The 21,234-nt window shown below is 40.6% G+C and overlaps 1 protein-coding gene across 3 annotated transcripts in view; it reads right to left on the bottom strand.

Annotated features, from left to right (window-relative positions):
• Positions 1 to 21,234, bottom strand: part of LOC147167833 (tectonic-1-like) — a 96,097-nt gene that overhangs the window by 48,827 nt on the left and 26,036 nt on the right. For all 3 annotated transcript variants that reach the window (XR_015095979.1, XM_086085050.1, XM_086085049.1), the window contains exons 4-6: positions 16,086 to 16,237; positions 15,867 to 15,969; positions 1,909 to 2,021 (exon numbers count right to left, since the gene is read on the bottom strand). Coding sequence is in view for 2 of the 3 variants with exons in the window: in XM_086085050.1 (XP_085941176.1) it covers positions 1,909 to 2,021; positions 15,867 to 15,969; positions 16,086 to 16,237 (368 nt within the window). In the remaining variant the exon portion in view is untranslated. The remainder of the gene's footprint in view (positions 1 to 1,908; positions 2,022 to 15,866; positions 15,970 to 16,085; positions 16,238 to 21,234) is intronic.

Raw genomic sequence — 21,234 nt, 5'->3', positions numbered from 1 at the left:
GTCATGCTACACACTACAATCATATGCTCTCTTTCAGATTACACCGTCTACGCAAGATGTGGTCTACCTGTGTACTCCTAACTCCACTCTTGTAGGTCACCCTATGTTCCTGCCTCTTCTCGAAGAAAGTATTCACGACAGCCATTTACATTCTTTTTGCAAAGTCAACCACCATCTGTCCTTCTGCGTTCCTCTCCTGGATACCAAACTTGCCCATCACCTCCTCATCACCTCTGTTTCCTTCACCAACGTGCCCATTGAAGTCTGCACCAATGACAACTCACTTCTAGGGATGCTCTGCATCATTTCGTCAAGCTCCAACCAAAAGTTTTCCTTCTCCTCCAGCTCACATCTACCTGTGGCGCATACCCACTAAGAACATTGATCATTACACCTTCGATTCCTAGCTTCAAACTCATCACTTTATCTAACATTCTTTTTACCTCCAGGACGTTCCTAACAAACTCCTCCTTCCACGATAACTTCTACTCCATTTCTCTTCCTATCAACACCATGATAGAATAACTTGAACCCTGCTCCTAAACTTCTAGCTTTACTCCCTTTCCACCTGGTCTCCTGAACACACAATATGTCCACCTTCCTCCTCTGCATCATGTCAACCAGCTCGCTACCTTTTCATAGTTCCAACATTCAAAGTCCCTACTCTAAGTCCTAGACTCTTGGTGTTCCTCTTCTCTTTCCTCCTACAAACACACCTTCCTCCTCTCCTTCTTTGACCAACAGTAGTCCAGTTTCCACCGGCACCCTGTAGGTCAACAGCACCGATGGCGGTCGTTGTTAACCCGGGCCTCGACCAATCCGGTATGGAAGTCATATATTTGATTCGCATGTTTGATTTGGCCAAAGTTTTTACGTCGGATGCCCTTCCTGACAAAACACTCTGTATTTATCCGGGCTTGGGACCGGCACAAGAAGACACTGGCTTGTGCCCCCTTGCGTACTCAAAAAAAATAAAAATAAAAAATTGCTTGGTAAAAAAAACTATTACACTCTAAAAACAGATTTGTTAATTTGACAAAGAAAAAGGTGTGTCCGACAGATCCTTTGGTTAAAACAACCACTCTAGAATGGTAGGTGTTTTCAACCAATTTATATTGGTGATATTTCCAAGTGCTCTATCAAAATGTACTTTCTCTCTTCTTTCATTTGTTGTTTCGCTAACCAAAAAATTGGTATGCCTGTAACCACCCGGAATGGTCAATGTCTGACCAATCTATTGGTTAATCAAGCCAATATGAGCTTAACTAGATTGGTAGTTTTTTTTTAACTAATCAATTTTTAGAGTGTATGAATGCAGAAGAAAATGTAACAGATTTCACTTAATGACCAATCAACTGTTTTTCATATTTAGACAACAATTTTTACTTAAATTTAAACTTTGCAAAGCAGAAACTGTATTTAGTTTTTCTAGAAACAGTGAGATTTTGTGCTGAGACAAAATTACGCCAAAACCACAGTAGCAATTTTGCTGGCTAAAACATATTTGAGTAAGCCTGGTTTGTTAGTAGGAACTGCAACTGTGTCATGGTGTCAGCATCATAGTGTGCTGTCATTTTCATTAAACTGATTTTTAAAAGTAATCCTTTTCAGCCAAATATCAGGCACTCTCCTAGCAGTTAGGCAGGTAGCCACTAGCCGCTAACTCTGGCAACAGGTGTGGTATTATAGAAGTTCAGCGTAATTAATTGGCGTCCTTAGTTAGCAACTGAAAATGATTTCAGGCTAATGTGTTGATGTTGTTGGCTAGAGCTAGAATATAAACTGTCCTCACTACTGTTGGGAAGATGCGTCAAGCCAGCCACCATACCAGGACACACTGCAGCAGCAATAGTACAGTAACTGACCACCGCACAACTAAAGCAATGACACATGCGAGGTGTAACTCACAGCATAGAGGTTGATGTTTGTGTATGCATCTATGCTTATGGCTGGTAGAGAGCTGCAGTCCTCTTTCAGAACCACACGCCGGGAACATCGACTTCTCCTGTCTAATAGGAATGCTGTAAGAAAAAGAAAAAAAGGACACACTGTGAATTACACTGACACATAACTGTTTTTCTGTCAAAATAGTGGTGGGCGTGTCAATAAATGTCACCGGTCCATTATGTCATTCGCCAGTCTGTCATTATTTCAGGTCGGCCCAGTCCATCAGTCATCAGTCCGTGATCATTATCTTAACCACGCTTTCGTCATCGCTAAGCCGTCTGCCAGAAAAGCGGGCATCCATCAGTGGCAGACTGACAGACTCTACGTTGGTATTGACGGACTGCCCACCACTGGGGTTAGTGATGGTTTGGGTGACGGCCCAAAAATTACTTTTGTTGGTGCTTAGTCTGTCAGTGTTTCAATGTTTCCATAAGTCATCAGTTCGCCAACAAAAGGGGAGTCCATCAGTAGCGGACTAATGGAATTTCCGTCGCTATTGACAGACTGCCCACCACTGCCCGTTGTTGTCAGTGAGTAATGAAACACAAGGACACCGGCATTTATCTCGCTCCTTCTTTACTCTTTACTTCTCCCGCTCCCCCAAACCAGACTCTCTCACTTTCCTCCTTCATTCCACTCTACCACCTCTAGCGGGTGGAGCCTGCAAGCATACAATAGTATGGACACAACAGCCGTTATAAGTTTTTAACAAAATCAGTGTATTGCAACTTACAAAACTGATAATTTGTTTTTAGTGTAATGTGTCTATGTCATGTGCTAGATACGCAAAGTGGTTCCTGTTGTATTTGTAGAAATTATTATTAGGGCTCGAGCAGCGACCGCTGCGAGAAAAACAAAAAATACATTGGCAGGCATAACCTAAAATGAACAGTTAATTTTTTTGTTTTTTTTAAGTCTTTCAATGCCCTTTATTGCAATTATAATTACAGGTGCGTACAGCAAGCGATGACTCATTTGTATCAACAAGTATGTTCTGAATTGACTTCATGTTGGCTATTCCCATCCTCCTGGTTCTTCTAATCGACCACCACTGTGCTCCTCACACGGGGAAACAATTCAAAGAAAGCCTTAAACGTTACTTGCGGGCTTGGTTGTGTGTGTTCTTGGCTTTTCTGCTAGCCCCTCGTGAGTTGTATTTTATTTTCCAGCGTCGGCTACGGCCAACAGTAGCGTTTGTTAAGATAAATAAAAGGGTGACATTCCAACCGTTTGCCGGTGGCGTTCTTGCAAGACGTTACAATATTACCATTAAAGGGTATGAAGACAAAGGTATGAATGCCAAACTATGACATGACATGAGGACGCGACTGGATATAGCAGGTAGGATTTACTTTTATACTTGAGAAGTATAGCAAGTGTTTGTAATTAGTAAAAGTAACCGGTATGCGTTTAGCATCTTCATCTCTGCCTCCTTAAGCTCTGCCTCCTGTCTTTTCTTCAGTGGCAAAGTCTCCAGACTACAAACTACATTGCAGGTCTCACCACAGTTTTATAAATCTTTCCTTTCATTTTAGCAGAAACTCTTCTATCACACATCACGTGACACTTTTCTCCACTCGTTTCAGCCTGCCTGCACACACTTCTTCACTTCTTTTCCACATTCTCCATTGCTCTGGACTGTTGACCCTAAATACTTAAATTCCACCTTCCTGGTCTCTTCTCCCTGTAACTTCACTCTTCCACTTGGGTCCCTCCCATTCACACACAGATACCTCATCTTGCTACGGCTAACCTTCATTCCCCTCCTTTCCAGGGCAAACCTCCACGCCTCTAGCTTCTCCACCTGCTCACTGCTCTCACTACAGATCACAATGTCATCTGCAAACATCATAGTCCATGGAGATTCCTGTCTAACCTTGTCTATCATCTTGCCTATTACCAGAGCGAACAAGAAGGGGCTCAGAGCTGATCCCTGATGTAGTCCCACCTCCACTTTGAACTCCTCCGTCACACCACTGTCTTAGTCCTCATACATGTCCTGCACCACTTGAACATACTTCTCTGCTACTCCAGACTTCCTCATACAAAACCACAGGTTAATTTTCTCTAAAAATGTCAAATTATTTGTGTATTATTACACTATATCACCACTTGTTTTCGATTGCATGTGATGCATTATTCATTTGTTTACACCTAAATAAAAAGTTTGAGTACTTAATTGTGAGTTATTCCTAAATTTTCAAGTACTTGCATTTGAGCCATGTTTTAAAATGCTTGAATTTCCAAGAGTGGCATTTAAAATGGAAAGGTGCTGTCCCTGTTAATGACACGATCTACAAAGATATTCAATAACAAATAACAGGTGTTGTGAACTGGAAAGAGCTGCCTGCAGAGTACAGAATGATGTACAGTACTTCTTCCATATTGATTTCATATTAAGTTCCATATTGCAGCTTTAAGTTTCTGCTTCCATTGGGCCCCTGTAGGTCATTGTGGTGTCCTCCATTTAATTGTCACCATTTTTCAACCAGTCATTAATTCTTTGACTGCCAAGCATTTTCAGAAAAGAGGATATGTGGGTGCCAGCTGATTTAAGCATTTTGACTGATCTTTCAAGGTCCACAGAAAATTTTGTGTTTGGACTATGGAAACACACTTACTACCAAATGAAAGATTGAACTCTCATCTTTCATCAGAAGAAAGTTAGTTTCTACCTTATTCCGTTTTTCAGTAATCAACAATAGAAAATAGGTTAGTTTCACCCAAATGCTCTGTTTTGGACCAAAATACGTAGAAATCAAGCTTTTTGTGAAACGATATTTCATACACTAGTGAATTTGACACTTTTTTTTCCATGAATGATGCCACAAACACCTAAACTTTGCTTTACTTCTATAAAACACTACCACCAACAATAAAAAAGGGTTTTTTGATAGCAAAATAAGTTTATTTACATTCAACAGTGTAACAATTTGACGAAACAATTTGGCAAACTATTTACAAATGTGTGCAACTGTGCATGTGTGGTGTGTGTATGTGTTACTATTTACAATTGTGTGGATGTTTCAACTACACAATTTTTCTTTTTGTGTGGTATATTGTGTAACACCCCCCTGAGTGCAAGGGGACACAGCAGGATTTGCACCACAGATTAGTTTCACTGCGATTGCCCCTTCGCGTGCAGACCCTACGCTTTCTTGACGGCCTTTTTTTCCGGGGAGTAGCAGGTATGTACTGCAGTGTGTTTTTGGCCATGTTGCCATCAAGTCTACTCTCAGGATCATGATACGGTGACCTGGTGTTACGTCTGGCTTCCTCATGCCCTTCAGTTCCTATACCTGCAACAACTTCCTCCTCCTCTTCCTCTTCCTCCTTGTCTTGTGGTAACAGCCACGCTCTCACCACCTGCCGGATAAACTCCAAAAAGTGTTGGCACTTCCCAGGATTTTTTGTTTTGTTGAGGATATATGCATTGAACATGCATATTTGAAATAGATAGGCAACACATTTTTTGTGCCATTTCAATGTTTTCCGCGTGAATGGGTGGTAAGAGATGTTCTGATCCATCTTATCCACTCCATCATGGTGGCATTGTAGTCCAGAACCAGTGTCTTCTCCGTGATCAGACTGTACCCACTCCGATGAATATGCATTGGACTCAGGGTACTCTTCATCGTCCGATTGAACGTCCGCCTGTGCAGAAGTGCTCGGTTGTGCACCACGTTTTCCGGCGTTAGCATCGCTAGCCGGTGAGGCTTTACGACGTGGTCGAAGCCGCCGCGTCAACGCTTCAACTTTGGCGTCAACCTCGGAGTCACCATCATCATCATCAATGTGCTCTTTAGCACTGGTCGATGCTTTTCGTATTTGAAAAAAATGCTCAATCGTGAGCTGCTTGCAACCGGTCGCCATTTTCGCTTCCTCAGCCATTCTCCCCTCAACACTCTAGCTCCACCTTACTCCTTCGACTACTGACTCCTACCCGATCTTGTCCAAAAAGAGTCATCGCTGCCATCTAGTACCCATAAATAGTCATTATACTAACTCGATCTGCTTGATACTTTGAATACAGCTGGCCAAGGCTTTCCTCCCCCCGTTCCCATTAAAAAAACATAGTTAACGTCTTTTAACGTTTTTGGCGGCACTCATTTGGATTTTACTAAACGTTATTAAACGTTTTTGGCGGTCAAAGAGTTAAGAGGATGTGTATATAATAACAAATCTAATCCCAAAGCACTATCTATCTCGCTCTTAACCCGTTTCCAATAAGAGAGTAATTTTGGGCAGTCCCAGAATATGTGTGAATGATCACCAACCATTCCACACTCTCTCCAGCAGTATATTATATTTGGTCCATCTACAAATTTGGAGACCACTAAGAGAGTCCTAAAGAACTTTGTCTTCATCTTCCAGTCAAACTCCTTCCAAGATTTACTATTAATACCCTTATGTGAGCCCAAGCATACCCCCCCCCCCCCCCCCCATTCTCCATCCTCAATAACAATGTTCCGTTCAAGTTCCCATTTATTTTTAATACAGAGAGTATTGTCTACTGTGTCCAGTAGCAGGGCCCTATAGATATGGGAAACATGCTTTTTGTTAGGCAGTTGTAATTTAATTACCTTGATAAAATAATTTTCCAGGTTTGACGTAGAGTTTTTAATAATATTCCAGTCCCCATAGATTTTGACATAATGTCTAATCTGAAAATACCTGAACATGTCATTTTGATGCAGGGAAAATTTGTCTTGGAGATATGAGATTGTAAAACATTGTCACAAAATAACTGGTCACAAACTTTGAGGTTGTTGTTCCCCCATCTCGCAAATGTGAAATACGTCATTGAGGGAGGAAAATCCGGATTACCCGCAATCTGTATCGCCCATGAAAGAGCAGTAGTTCCTTTAAACCTTTTTTGGACTGTTGACCACACTTTTAAGGTATGCCTCACCCATACATTCTTGATTTCCAGTTTCTGCTATGACCGCTTGTTCAATAACACTAGAACTGATAGAGATACACCTGGCAGAGAATTCTGCTCTATGTTTACCCAGCCTGACTCCTGGTCATTTGTAATCCAAGCTACAAATGCTGCCAGCTGTGATGCCCAAAAATAATACCTCATATTGGGAAGTCCAAGTCCACCCTTATTTTTTTTCCAAGAGTGAAGGTTTTAAGTCGTACCAACTGGAAGGGATTTAAAGAGGAACAACATTTTGGAAAGCAGGTTCATTCTAACAGCCTCCATTCTACCCAAAAAGGACAGTGGAAGCACATCCCATCTTGCCAAATCACTTCTAAACGTCTCAAATATTTTATTATAGTTTGCCTTGCATAATTTTAGAACCTGAGGGGTGAGAGTAACTCCTAGGTATTTTAAACTCTGATTAGTGGTCCAAAAAGACACAATGTCATCAAGTTGACTAGGCCATGTACCTGACACCATCATCGCTTCTGATTTATTAAAATTGACTTTATAACCCTACACTAGACCATAGTCGTTGAGATTTTGTACAAGAGCTGGAATCGAGAGGGGCTGGGTTTTCAATAAATAGCAATATATCTATATCGTCTGCATACATACGTTGGTGACTACCCTCATCACTTACTCCTTTGTCTAAGGGGGTTGCTTCTAATAATTTGTGCGAGAGGCTCAATGCTAAGCGCGAACAAAACTGGTAAAAGTGCATCCCCCTGCCTCGTCCCCGACCCACTTAAAAAAAATCGGAACAGTGCCAATTAACCCTAACTCTCGACCATGGGTTTGTATAAAACACTTTAATCCAACTCAAAAATTTATTATTAAAGCCAATATGAGCCAATGTTTGCTCTAAAAATACCCAGTCTAGTCTATCAAACTCTTTTTCAGCGTCAAGGCTGAGAACAATTGCTGGAGCCCTTCTGGTTGTGGCTAGAGTCAATAGATTCAGTGCACATCTAACATTGCTGGTTCCATGCCGGCCAGCGATGACACCCATTAGGTCAGAATTAATAAATTTTTAAGTGTGTATTTGTATTCTATCCGCTAAGATAGAGGTCAGAATTTGTATGTCCTGGCAGAGCAAACTTATCGGCCGGAATCCCATGCACTGAGAAGGATCCTTTCTATCTTTATGTATAACCGTAGCAATTGCCTCAGGCCAGGTTTTAGGGGGATCTCCAACATCAAGTGCATAATTATATACCCGGCATAAAATGGGGGCCAGCTCCATCACAAAAACTTTATAGTACTCTCCCGAGTAACCATCAACGCCCGGAGAAGTATTGTTCTTTAACTTACCAATACAATCAATTATTTCATGTTCTATTATAGGGGAACACATCATCTCAGCTTCAGTGTGTGATAGACTATTCAATTTAGTCAAATCTAGAAGTTTTCCCCAATACTTCTTGACGTTCATTTAACGTTTTATAATAAGCAGCTAACACCTCTGCTATTTCTTTCGTTAGAGAGGTAATTCCACACGTTTCGACTGGGCTTTCCTGAGCTGGAAAGCCAATAGCCGACTAGCTTTATTCCTCTTCTCATAATATTCCCTTTTTGCAAATCTGAGCATCCCCTCTGCCTTGTAGGTAAGTAGATCATCCAACATTTGTCTCAACCTGATTCAACGATTTTAGTGTGTCTTGTCTACTTGATTTTTTGTGTTCTTTTTCCAGCCTCTCAATTTCAGTCTCCAATGCCAATCTCTTAGCTTCCCTCTGTTTTTTATTTTATCTTGACGTGATCTGGATGATATGTCCCCTCAACAGCTTTAGCACCGTCCCATAGAGTAGATGGAGTGACCTCTTCATTATCATTTAACTCCATATATTCACTCAGCCTACCACACAGCTCTTGTTGGGTCCGGGGATCACTCAATATTGAAACGTTAAGTCTCCAATACCTAAATTGTTTTTCTTGATCTAACTTCATTTTCAATTTCGGGTCATTGGTTCTATTTCACACTCTATCATTCTATGTACGTCAGCCTTCGAAACAAGGAACATATCTAAACGAGCACAACTCCCATGCACATGGGACCTATATGTGTAGTCATTCTCCCTGGGATGATGAAATCGCCACATATCAATCAAGCCCAATTCATCCATCATTCCCAAAACCGCAGCTGATTTCTTAGACCTAAATCCCTTTCCAGCCGGAAGTCTATCCACATTCAAGTTTATCACACAGTTATAATCCCCCCCAACCACAATGGTTCCCTCCCCATTGTCTGTCAATTTGGCTGCCATATTCTTAAAAAAGAGTGAGCAGTCCTCATTTGGAGCATATAAACTGCATTCACACTGCAGGTCTTAATGCTTAACTCTTTGACTGCCAGACGTTTTCAGAAAAGGGATGCCGTCAGTGCCAGCCGATTTAAGCATTTTGACTGATCTTTCAAGGTCCACAGAAAATGTTCTGTTCGGACTATGGAAACACACGTACTACCAAATGAAAGATTGGACTTTCATCTTTCATCAGAAAAAAAAGTTTGTTTCTACCTTATTCCGTTCTTTAGTAATCAACAATAGAAAATGGTTAGTTTCACCCAATTTCGCCTGTTTTGGACCAAAATACGGAGGAATCAAGCTTTTAGTGAAACGATATTATTTCATGCATTCTAGTGAATTTTACACTTCTTTTTGTCCATGAATGATGCCACAAACACCTAAATAGTGCTTTACTTCTATAAAACACTACCACCAAGAATGAAAAAGTGTTTTTTGATAGCAAAATACATTTATTTACATTCAACAGTGTAACAATTTGACAACAATTTGGCAAACTATTTACAAATGTGTGCAACTGTGGTGCTATTTACAAATATGTGGATGTTTCAACGACAGTTTTTCTTTTTGTAACACTCTCCTGCGTGCAAGGAGACGCAACAGCATTTGCACAACAGATTGCCTCTTCGCGTGCTCCACTTTCTTGCAGGCCATTTTTTCCGGGGAATAGCAAGTATATACTGCAGTGTGTGTTGCCATCAAGTCTAATATCAGGATCATGCTACGGTTTCGTTACGGTAGTGTTACGTCTCGTTTCCTTATGTCCTTCAGTTGCTAAACCGGGTTGTAAGAGATGTTTTGATCCATTTTATCCACTCCATTCATGGTGGCATCGTAGTCCAGAAACAGTGTCTTCTCCGTGATCAGACTGTACCCGCTCCTCCGATGAATATGCATTGGACTCGGGGTACTCTTCATTGTCCGACAAAATGTCCGCATGTGCAGCTCCGGCGTTAGCAGAGCTAGCCGCGCTAGCCGCGCTTAGCCGGTGAGGCTTACTACGTGATCATAACAGTCACGTCAAGGCTTCCAACTGTGGCGTCAACCTCGGGATTCACCATCATCATCATCATCAATCTGCATTGGTCGATGCCAACTCTCCATCGCCCGATCGAATGTCCGATTGTGTAGAAGTACCCGGTTATTGTGCGCGTTTTCCGGCCTTAGCAGCGCTAGCCGCTCTTAGCCGGTGAGGCTTACTACGTGATCATAACAGTCGCGTCAAGGCTTCCAACTTTGGCGTCAAGCTCGGAGTCATCATCATCGTCGACATCAATGCGCTTTTTAGTATTGATCGATGCTTTCCGTCTTTGAAAAAAATGCTCAAGCGTGAGCTGCTTGCAACCGGTTGCTTGGTCAGCCATTGTGGCTTATTCAGCCATGTCTCCTCAACACTCTAGCTCCGCCTCACGTCTTCTACTGACGCCCACGGTGGGCGGCCCATCCAACCTTGTGCAAAGAGAGTCATCGCTGCCCTCTAGGGGCCAAAACAAGTCTTTTACTAACCAGATCTGCCTGATACTTTCAACACAGCTGCCCAAGGCTTTCCTGCACCCGTTTCCAAAAAAAAACAAAAAAACATAGTAAACGTCTTTTAACGTCCTCGGCGCCCTTCCCTAGGTTTATGCTAAACGTTTTATGACGTTTATGGCGGTCAAAGAGTTAATTCCAAATTTTTTGTGAAATCCGATTTTTTTGAGTAAGCGTTCACATTACCTATTAATTGCAACCTCAGTCTGTCTGCTGTGACGCATTAGCGTCCCCAAAGTGACCCGCATGCGCAGAGGATACAACGTCACTCACAACGTTGTGTTTGCGGAAGTAAATACGTATGGTTCAGCATGTCAGGGCCACAGACTTTTACAAGTCTGTCGTCGGGGCTCATTTTTTTACCATCTCATATCTATAGAGGAGTGATGCAGGAGGAGGTAGAAATAATATTTTGTGAAAATGAGGTGAGCTATGGAGGTAAATATGGTGCAAAAGTAACTTGTACCTGTAGAAAAAAGTATAGATTTGTATCTGTAGAAGTCGTGGTTTGCACCTGTAAAAAACAAAAAAAATTGTGCCTGTACATTTTTTGGGGTACCTATAGAAAAAAAAATTGTACCTGTACAAATTTTTTTGTACCTGTAGAAAAAAGTGTAAATTTGTATCTGTAAAAGTCATGATTTGTACCTGTGGAAATTACAACTTGTAGTCAAAGAAGTCGCCACTAGGAGTCACAAGTGGTTTTTCTGCTGCTCTCCAGGCATGTGACTTTTGCACCAAATTTCTCGCTACAGATTCGTACTTGTAGAGCTCCGTGATTTGTACTCATAGAGAAGAGGGCGGGTTCTGGAGGATTTGGGCGGGCTAAAGCTCAACCTCATTCGTTGAGCGAACGACAGTGGGTTGATCTCAAATGACGCCACGTTTTTATCATTAATATGCACAAGTCCGAAATTCCAAACAAACAGAGTAGCCACACCAGTTAACGCGTCATTTTGGAAGAAGAGGACATCCCAAGGCATGAAAATTTCAATATGGTTCAATATACAAACACCATGTGGAACAGCTTAAACGTTGGTTGACATGCAGTGCACTCAAAGTGGGCAGAATGAAATAAGTTTTAGTATGAAGGTAAGATTTATTGTACGATCATAGCTCGTAACCCAGTGCTAGCTAGCTCATCTCATGTTAATTGTCACGAAAACTGAACACATTGAAGTCACGATTTTCATTTAAAGATTTGAAGCCTACCTTTGGACTGTGACTTTCTGTCCTGAATGTATTTCCTTTTACTTGGGCCATTTGTATTGTCATAGCTGAGACAGTGTAAACATATGATCAATAGCTTGTCCCTGCACTTCTTTCATGTCTTCAAAAACTACCTCTCTCTACATCTGTGCAAACAGAATGGTTGGGTCAGCATATTCATACAATAAAAACGAATCATAACTTCCTAGCTGGGTCATTATCAAAACACAGCCACTGACATTATACGTAATCAGTTAAATGTTTAGTTTTATCTTGTTAGCCAGAAAAAAAACGAAGATTTTGTCACATCTTAATATCAGATATAGTGGTAATACTGATAGACACAGACATTGTTCATAAACGTTTCCATTTGTATTATTTATATTTGGCTTCAGTGTTGAAGGCAAATGTGTATGTTTACAAGTGTTAAGAATGATCATTTGAATTTCACTGCAAAACTTGTTTTAACAACAACATGGGATACTGTGTGTACATTATAGGATTTTGAAATAAAAACGGCAAATATGTCATGAACTCACATCATATGAAAGGGTGTCGAGTTTAATATATCTCAGTTCAAGTATACAGGTAGTTTTTGAAGACATGAAAGAAGTGCAGGGACAAGCTATTGATCATATGTTTACACTGTCTCAGCTATGATAATACAAATGGCCCAGGTAAAAGGAAATGCATTCAGGACAGAAAGTCACAGTCCAAAGGTAGGCTTCAAATCTTTAAATGAAAATCGTGACTTCAATGTGTTCAGTTTTTGTGACAATTGAGACGAGCTAGCTAGCACCGGATTACGAGCTATGATCGTACAATAAATCTTACCTTCATACTAAAACTTCTTTCATTCTGCCCACTTTGAGTGCACTGCATGTCAACCAACGTTTAAGCTGTTCCACATGGTGTTTGTATATTGAACCATATTGAAATTTTCACGCCTGGGACGTCCTCTTCTTCCAAAATGACGCGTTAACTGGTGTGGCTACTCTGTTTGTTTGGAATTTCGGAATTGTGCATATTAATGATAAAAACGTGGCGTCATTTGAGATCAACCCACTGTCGTTCACTCAACCAATGAGGTTGAGCTTTAGCCCGCCCAAATCCTCCAGAACCCACCCTCTTCTCTATGAGTACAAATCACGGAACTCTACAAGTACAAATCTGTAGCGAGAAATTTGGTGCAAAAGTCACAGAGCAGAAAAAACACTTGTGAATCCTAGTGGCGACTTCTTTGACTACAAGTTGTCATGTCTACAGGTACATTCTTCCTTATTATAATAGCGACCCCCCTTTTCCTCCCTCCCTCATAAGATGCACAATATATTTGTTCCACCCAATTCCTTTATAATTTCAGGTGTTCTGCTTCATTTAAGTGTGTTGCTTGTAACATCGCAATTGAGCACTTAAGTGCTTTAAGTTAGTTGAGTATTTTCTTTCTTTTTACTGGACTCCCCAAACCTTTAATGTTGTAGCTGACCAAAATTAAATCCTCCATAGAATATACCTTTCAATCTTTACTATCAAAATGCTTTTCACTCATTATATAAATGCCTAAAGCGCCCCCAAATGTTGTAAAAGAACCATAGTTTGTCAAGGAAATAAAACAATTGAGTTTTTTTTTTATACCAGAAACATGAATAGGCAGTTAAAACAAGAGTTGACCTACTTTCCGGATTTAGGATTTTTCAGAAATTATCCAAAAATACTACCATATGCAAAGGCTTATTTCATAGTGAAGGCAAAAATACTACCATATGCAAAGGCTTATTTCATAGTGAAGGAGTTGGATAATCAACGTTTTTATTGGCTCCAAATGTTGATCAAAGGCAACTTTTTATGGGGTAAAAGCTCACTCTAATAATCATGTGTCCACATGGCCAACCAGTAGCCTGAAGTAGGGGGACCAAATTGGCCATTTTGTCCTGTAGCCATATTTGGAGCCCTCCTGTAGCCCCACCAAAGGCATCAGTGCCTTGAACCTTTCTAAATACATAGTTGAGTTCCCAAATGTGATGATAAATTAGTTGAAAACCCACCAACACAAAACATTTCCAAGATATGGACCCCTCCAAAAAAACAAAATATATTGCATAATTAAAAAAAATACACTATTAAAGGAGTTCGCGTCGCCTCTCTCGAAGACGAATGTCCAGGCGGATAGCAAGTGTAATAAGTTCCTCCAAACGGTTCGTGTCATCACGAAGAGAAAGTTCATCCTTAACTTTAGAACTGAGTCCTCGGCGAAAAAGGCAACAGAGAGATGGCTCGTTAAAGCCACTTTCCGCCGCCAGCATACGGAAAGAAATTGAATAATCGGCCACGGTGCCGTTCCCTTGCACACAGTCCACCAGCCGACCCCCTGCCTCCCGTCTCTTAACAGGGTGGTTGAAAACACGGCGTAAATCGGAAAAAAAAACCTAACAGGACAACCGGAGATCCGTCCGGGACTTGCTAATCGCCATCGCCCAAGTAGCTGCCCGGCCAGTCAGGAGACTCATAATATAAGCAACCTTAGCATTATCGCTAGGGTATGTCTCAGGTTGTTGGTAAAAAATAATAGAGCAGTGGTGTAAAAAGGGGCCACAATCACCGGGCTCACCACCGTAGCGTGCAGGAAATGAGAGGACCGGTTCCATGAATGGAGCGGACGGGACCGGAGGTACATGCGCCGCAGACACACCCGGCTCGGAACCGCTCCCTACCGGCATTCGCTCCATCCGAGCAAGCAACTCCTCCAGCCGACGACCCAACAGGGTGACAACCCCCTGAAGTTCGGTGATGGTTGTCTCCTGTTGGCTCACCCCGCGCACCTGACTAGCCAGGGCGTGTCGGACCTCTTTGTGTTCTGCGGGATCCATGGTCGGAGTATTCTATGAATTCCGGAATAACCGGATAGTGGATCCCACAAACGCAGAGACGCAAAGGGTGACAAATTTAATAGTACACAACGGAATTTTAAGTGCTGGACAAAGCCAGGAGAAAAACAGTTAACAAAAGTCGCTTGGAAAAAAAGTAACAAAAATACACCCCAGGGCTGTAGAATCGCACAACGAGAATAAGAAAAACCAAAATACAAAACGAGCTGTACAAAGTGGATAAACTAAAAGCGACGTGGGAAAAACAACACGTGGATACCAATCACTCAAGCGTAAAGCTGAGGGAACACAAAACTACGGAGCAAAAAAGCCTCAACGCGTGGTTAACAAGCACTCAAGCAATAAATAAGCAGAGGAAACAACAACATAAAACTACGTGTTAAAAGACTAATGTGAGAAACTGGAAACAAGAGACGAAGCTAGAGATAGGAATTTGGAACACAAAGTCAGAATAAAGCTCTTAGGCGAGGACGTAGCAAGGTCAATACTCCGACGAGGAGTGTCGGCAGTTCCAGTCCTTATAAAGTGTTGATTTGTGAATGAGAAACAGGTGCGGCGCAGGAGGACACGCCCCTCTACTCAATCAGAGACTGAAAAAAACAAAAACACAAAGCAATAAAAGCACAACCATAACAGTGCGGTTGTCTCCCAAGCTGAAGGTCATGAGTTCGTACCTCAACTGTTGAGTGAGTTTTTTTATTTTTTTTATTTTACTCTCTTCCTCGTGTAAATCTTGGTTTACTCTAAAACTGAGTCTATTTGGTCCCTATCTAAATAGAGTCAAATTTACTTAAGTAGAGTCAAATTTTACACTACAGAATTTACTGTGTGGATAAAAAGCCAAAAAGGGAATTTCAACACTGGTCCGTGTAGTGTTCACATTTCACCTGAATAGATCCAAAATATGCCAACATTTCCCCTTCCGTTTACTTTTTGTGCACTTTGAATAATAACGTTCACGCTTGATTAAACAAACAGCACTACAGGCGCTAACTACAGTATTTTAACCAAACCAAGCCTGCCAAGTGTGATCATACCCAGAGTGTGAATATTATTAACTACCTGTAGGACTCTGGTCAACACAGTCAACAGAAACACTTGAAGCTGGTAGGTAAAAGATTCCTCTTTTTCCATCTTCTTTAACAGACATGATTGTATCTTCATACTGAAAGGAGCAAACCACAAATAATTTGCTAATGAAACATAGATTATACAAAATAATGCTGTGTCTAAAAGTCAAGACAGAAAATAGAAAATCTTCACGTCTTTAAACATACTTGCCTGATAAAATTTGTGAAGCGCAGTGGGGATATCTGTAGAAATGTCATAATTCTCCAATGAGCTGAAAGCAAACCTATTTAACTGTTTGAAGAGCGAGTCAAAGTTTCTGGCCAGTGGAAGAGTAGGGGTAGGAAAATAAAATCCGTCAAGACCTAACACAAATAACAAATTATTAGAAATCTCGACAAACTTGGACATGAAGCAAATCACATGAAGTACCGTACATTGTTTTGCTTTGTTTTTGAATGTTTGTTTAAGGATGTCTCTTCTTCTTTCTTTTTGTGGGTCAGTATTGTGGGTGTCGGTGGGCTGAGGGATTTGTTTTTAATCTATGTAAAGTACTTCGAGTTGCATTTTTTGTTTGAAAAGTGCTATACAAATAAAGATTGATTGAACCCTCCTAACGTCAGGTCAAATCCTTAATTTTTGCTGTAGACTAAAAATATTTAGGTTTGACATTAAAAGATAAATACAGCTATGAGACAACATACACATGCAGATACAGATGTAAAAACCTAGAAACAAAAGCTGAAGGCTTGGTCTCTTATCTCATATTTTGATGCCAAGCAAAAATGTTTTCAAGTCTACAGAAAAAAATAAAGGCATATTTCCTTAACATTTTGAATAATTTTGAAGCCAAGGTGAGTATAGTTTAAAAAATTTTTATATTCCATTAAAATAAGGTGTCATTTTATATATCACCACTGGTGTCAGTCCAAAACGTCATAAGTCACAATTTGGTCATAATACTTTTTCAAAAATGTATACTATAGGTCAGTCCACATGCGTGGGTGTTGTTGTTATTATTATTATTTGCTGATGCAATGTTAATGGTTGAACAACCGTTTTGGGGCTCTCCTGAAAAGTGACTATTTTGGAGGTACAAGATTTCGGCCCAAAGCTAGTGATATCCGTCCAGATGTTCATCCATTGTCTATAGCGCATCCTGTTTAAGGTCACGGTGAATGTGGAGTCTAAGTATCCCAGCTTACTTTGAGCAAAAGGCAGAGTACATCCTACACTAGTTACCAGTCAGTCACCAGTCAATCACAGCGCACATGCAGGCATCCAAAATCACATTCATAATTGGAAAATTTAGAGTCTTTACGTTTTTGTAATTTGAGAGGAAACCAACATTTTCCACAGGAAATTTGTCAAGTTGAGATAGGAGACGGGTTACTAATAAGCCATGGCTTCTACCCGTCAGCCCTTCTTTCGGATGTTAATGTTGCAAATTATATTATGTGATCGATGTAACCTGTAATAATGTGTCTGAAAGGAAAAAAATAACAAAACAAAACAAACAAAACAAACAAAATCCCCAAACCTTCTTCTTTCAGCAAGTGCTAGCCACATTCCCTGCTGTGCTGTCTATAGCCAGTTTGTTTATGCAAAGTAAACTGTGTAAAATAGCAGTCGACCCCCACTATCCGTAATAGATAAACACAGGGCCAGCCCGCGAATACAGAAGATCTGTGTATAATAAGCGAAGTGCGTATTATGTTTGCACATGCATGAAAATATATATATTTTTAAAGCGTGGCTACCAAAATAGCCGTCATTTGAATGGCAGAGATTAGAGTGCTGAAAGTGTTTGCATAACTTAAAGCTTGCAAGCATTGTTTAAACGGCTTTAACCCATAAGTGACAAAACGACAGGTGCACTTTGTGCCATTTTTAACTGTCCTAATGGATTATAAGCAAAAAAAACAAAAACATTGTAAAGCTCCAACAAGACCTCCTTTCATTCTTCCCAATTTCCAGACAGAAAATAAAAGACCCAGACAGATGTAAAAGAGGCAAAAAAAATTCTTTAACACATTTATTTTGTCAATATCCTGAAACCAAGGGAAGAGAAGGACGCATCACGAAGCTTGTTAGCGGACATGTAGCGAAACTAATGGAGTGACGTGAACATATAAGATCAAGCTGAAATTGTTTTCCAGTGACTGTCACTATTTAAATAGAGAAACGTTTCCACATGGTGTTGGCTTTATATATTATTATGGCATATATGTCACTTGGCAATTGATTCGCTGAGTGTTATGTGGCCAGAACAACACTATTTGTGTTTTGTTGGCAGTGTTTGGACTACGTATGTGCATTACAAAACTAGCAGTTTACAGTCAGTCTGTTTTGTTTGGTACTCTCGCTAACGGGAAAGGTAGTGGATAGCTGTCATTCTCACACAGTTCGTGACGTAGAAGCGCCACATCACTAACTGTGTGACACAAAAGCACCAGCCACTGCTTATCATCACAGTTTATTTTATTTATATCCTGTTGATTTTTTAAGCATAAAAGGCATGCAATAAACAAATATTAGAGACAGATAAAGACAGAACATTTTCATCGTCTTCAGGTAAGACTGAAGCTTGGGGGCCCTAAGCTGCCTACTTAGCCTACAGCAAGAAACGGCTATGTGCCTCAGGTCACACAAGACACACTGCAGCCGGTCATTTAGAACATGCTTCCTGTCCCTTGACCCTCTCAGTGAAGAAATATCCTACCTGTCTCTTCCTCACGCCCGCGGTGTCGCTCCTAAGTCTGATTCGCGGTGTTGTGCACACATTCCACAATTATTAAGCACCAGTCCACCAATCTGTAGCGTGTGTTGGCACAGCCAAATTTGCATATGACACTGATAAAAGTCGCTTACCGGTAAAACGTTGCGAGTCAGGACAAAATTTACTTCCTTAAACACCGCAATGTGACGTCGTTTTGGGTGTACGTCACTCGACGTCTGCTCTTTGCGCATGCGAGTCGCATCACGGGCGTATTGCGTTCACATTAGATGTCGCATTTGTTTTTGTAATGTAAACGGTATATAAAAAGATCAGATTTAACAAAAAATCAGAATTGGGCATCACGCCCTGCAGTGTGAACGTAGCCTAAGTTAAGCTTCGTTAAAGGGATACTTGACTCATTGAGCCATTTTCAGCAGTAAAAAGTTAATATTTTGACCAGAATGAATTTGATAATGTCATTATTTTTCTTGTACAATTAATAACTTTAAAAACAAATGTTTCCACTTGCTGTTGACTGAAGATGACCTGACCTGTGCTGAGGAAGTAGGTAACAACCAATCATGGCTCACCTGTTTTCTGGGTTTGGTCAGCAAACTGTGCCGTGATTGGTCGTTATCTGTTTCCTCAGCACAGGTGATGTCATCTCCAGTCGATAAGTGTAAAGGTATTAATTGTACATGAAAAATAAGTAAGTTACCAAATTCATTTTAGACAAAATATAAACTTTTTGCTGTTGAAAATGGCTCAATGAGTCAAGTATCCCTTTAACGAAGCTTAACTTAGGCTACGTTCACACTGCAGGGCGTGATGCCCAATTCTGATTTTTTGTTAAATCTGATCTTTTTATATACCGTTTACATTACAAAAACAAATGCGACATCTAATGTGAACGCAATACGCCCGTGATGCGACTCGCATGCGCAAAGAGCAGACGTCGAGTGACGTACACCCAAAACGACGTCACATTGCGGTGTTTAAGGAAGTAAATTTTGTCCTGACTCACAACGTTTTACCGGTAAGCGACTTTTATCAGTGTCATATGCAAATTTGGCTGTGCCAACACACGCTACAGATTGGTGGACTGGTGGACTCGTTTCGCGGTCGTGTTAGGAGTGCGATTCATGTGTCTTGTCTGCATACATTATGCAAATTCAGCTGTGCGAATGCCCGTGCTTCTGGTTGGTGGACTGTTTTCACGCTTGCTCCTGGTTGGCTGCTTTCCTCGGCTTTCTCGGTTTACAGATAGCAACAGAAATCCATCGGATTTATTTTTTTCATCTCATGTCGCCATAGTAGCGAGGTTGGAAGAGATAATAGAAATATTTGGGGGAAATGAGGGACACTCCTCGACATCCTCATTTAATTGAGAAGTCTACCGAAGATGATGCCGCGTCATCGCCGTTCGTGATAAACCGTCTGCTGGGCTGAATTTCTACTATCGCCACACATGTCAACTTTATACTTCATGTTTCAAGTGTGATTAAATTAAAGACAAATAAAAATTTAACACTGTTTCTCAAAACAGTTTTGTATATATTCTAGTGCTGTGAAAGTTAAAGTGTTAACTGATTAATTAACCACAAAATGTTTTCGCATTATTCATGAATTAATGCAGATTAATCGCACTATTAATTTTGACCATAGATTATCCTTTAGCATGACAGCGGATGGCTATGTTTAAGGTAGCACAGGTTGTGTTTGAGCAATAAACATAAATACATGCATTTAAGTAAAATATTTAATAAATGTTTGCGTATCACATTTAGAATATTTGTGTGTGGGTAATTTTTTTACATTTTAAATCATGCAAGTAATTAACTGATTAGAAAAAGAGGCGGATGAGCTTGTGCAGTGGATACATTTTTTTTGAAGACATCCTCATAACATTTAATGTCAAAAGAATTAACAGATAAACGGTGCTCTTCAAATTTGGCGGGACAAAAATGTTGATTAAAAAAAATACTTTTTCATTAAGCGATTAATTGTGATTAATCAAAATTCCAAGATGAGATTCATCCGATAAAAAAAATCAATAATTTAATAATTTGACAGTTCATACGTGTCAGTAGTCTCCTTTCCAAGCACTCTCCTGCCTGCACAGCGCGCATATCAGGCTTTTGATGACGTATGAATCGGATGCGTGTGGATGAGCGTTCACAGTGCAGACGCATTGCATACATATCCGATTTATATCCACATTCAAAAGAGGTCCAGGTCGGGTGTGAAAAAATCGGAATTGTACCGTTAACACTGCATGAAAAAAATTGAGTATTGAGAATTGAGCTGCAGTGTGAACGCAGCCTGAAGTAAACTACATGATATGCATGTTTAAAATAGATTAAATAAAAAACATAAACTTTCCAACTTTTTGAAATGCTCCAAATCAGAGGTCCTTCCATCGGATCTCATTAGTTTTCAAAGAAAATATGGTAGCTGGCCTACCAATAATGCACCACTATGGATGGGAATCGAAAACTCGTTTTTGTTCTCGGCTTCCAGTGTTTCAAATCCTTGGCATCGTTTTCCATTTTTGCTAACGATTCCCTTATCGTTTCCGTGTGGGGGCGATAACGTCACCACCCACGCGCCGTTTCCGTGCGCGACGAGCAACAAACATGGCGC

Source organism: Leptonotus elevatus, chromosome 9, assembly GCF_054856555.1.
Source record: "Leptonotus elevatus isolate MCC_2025b chromosome 9, RoL_Lele_1.0, whole genome shotgun sequence".
In the NCBI taxonomy this organism is placed as follows: Eukaryota; Metazoa; Chordata; class Actinopteri; order Syngnathiformes; family Syngnathidae; genus Leptonotus; species Leptonotus elevatus.
This window is presented reverse-complemented; position numbering and strand designations above follow the sequence as displayed.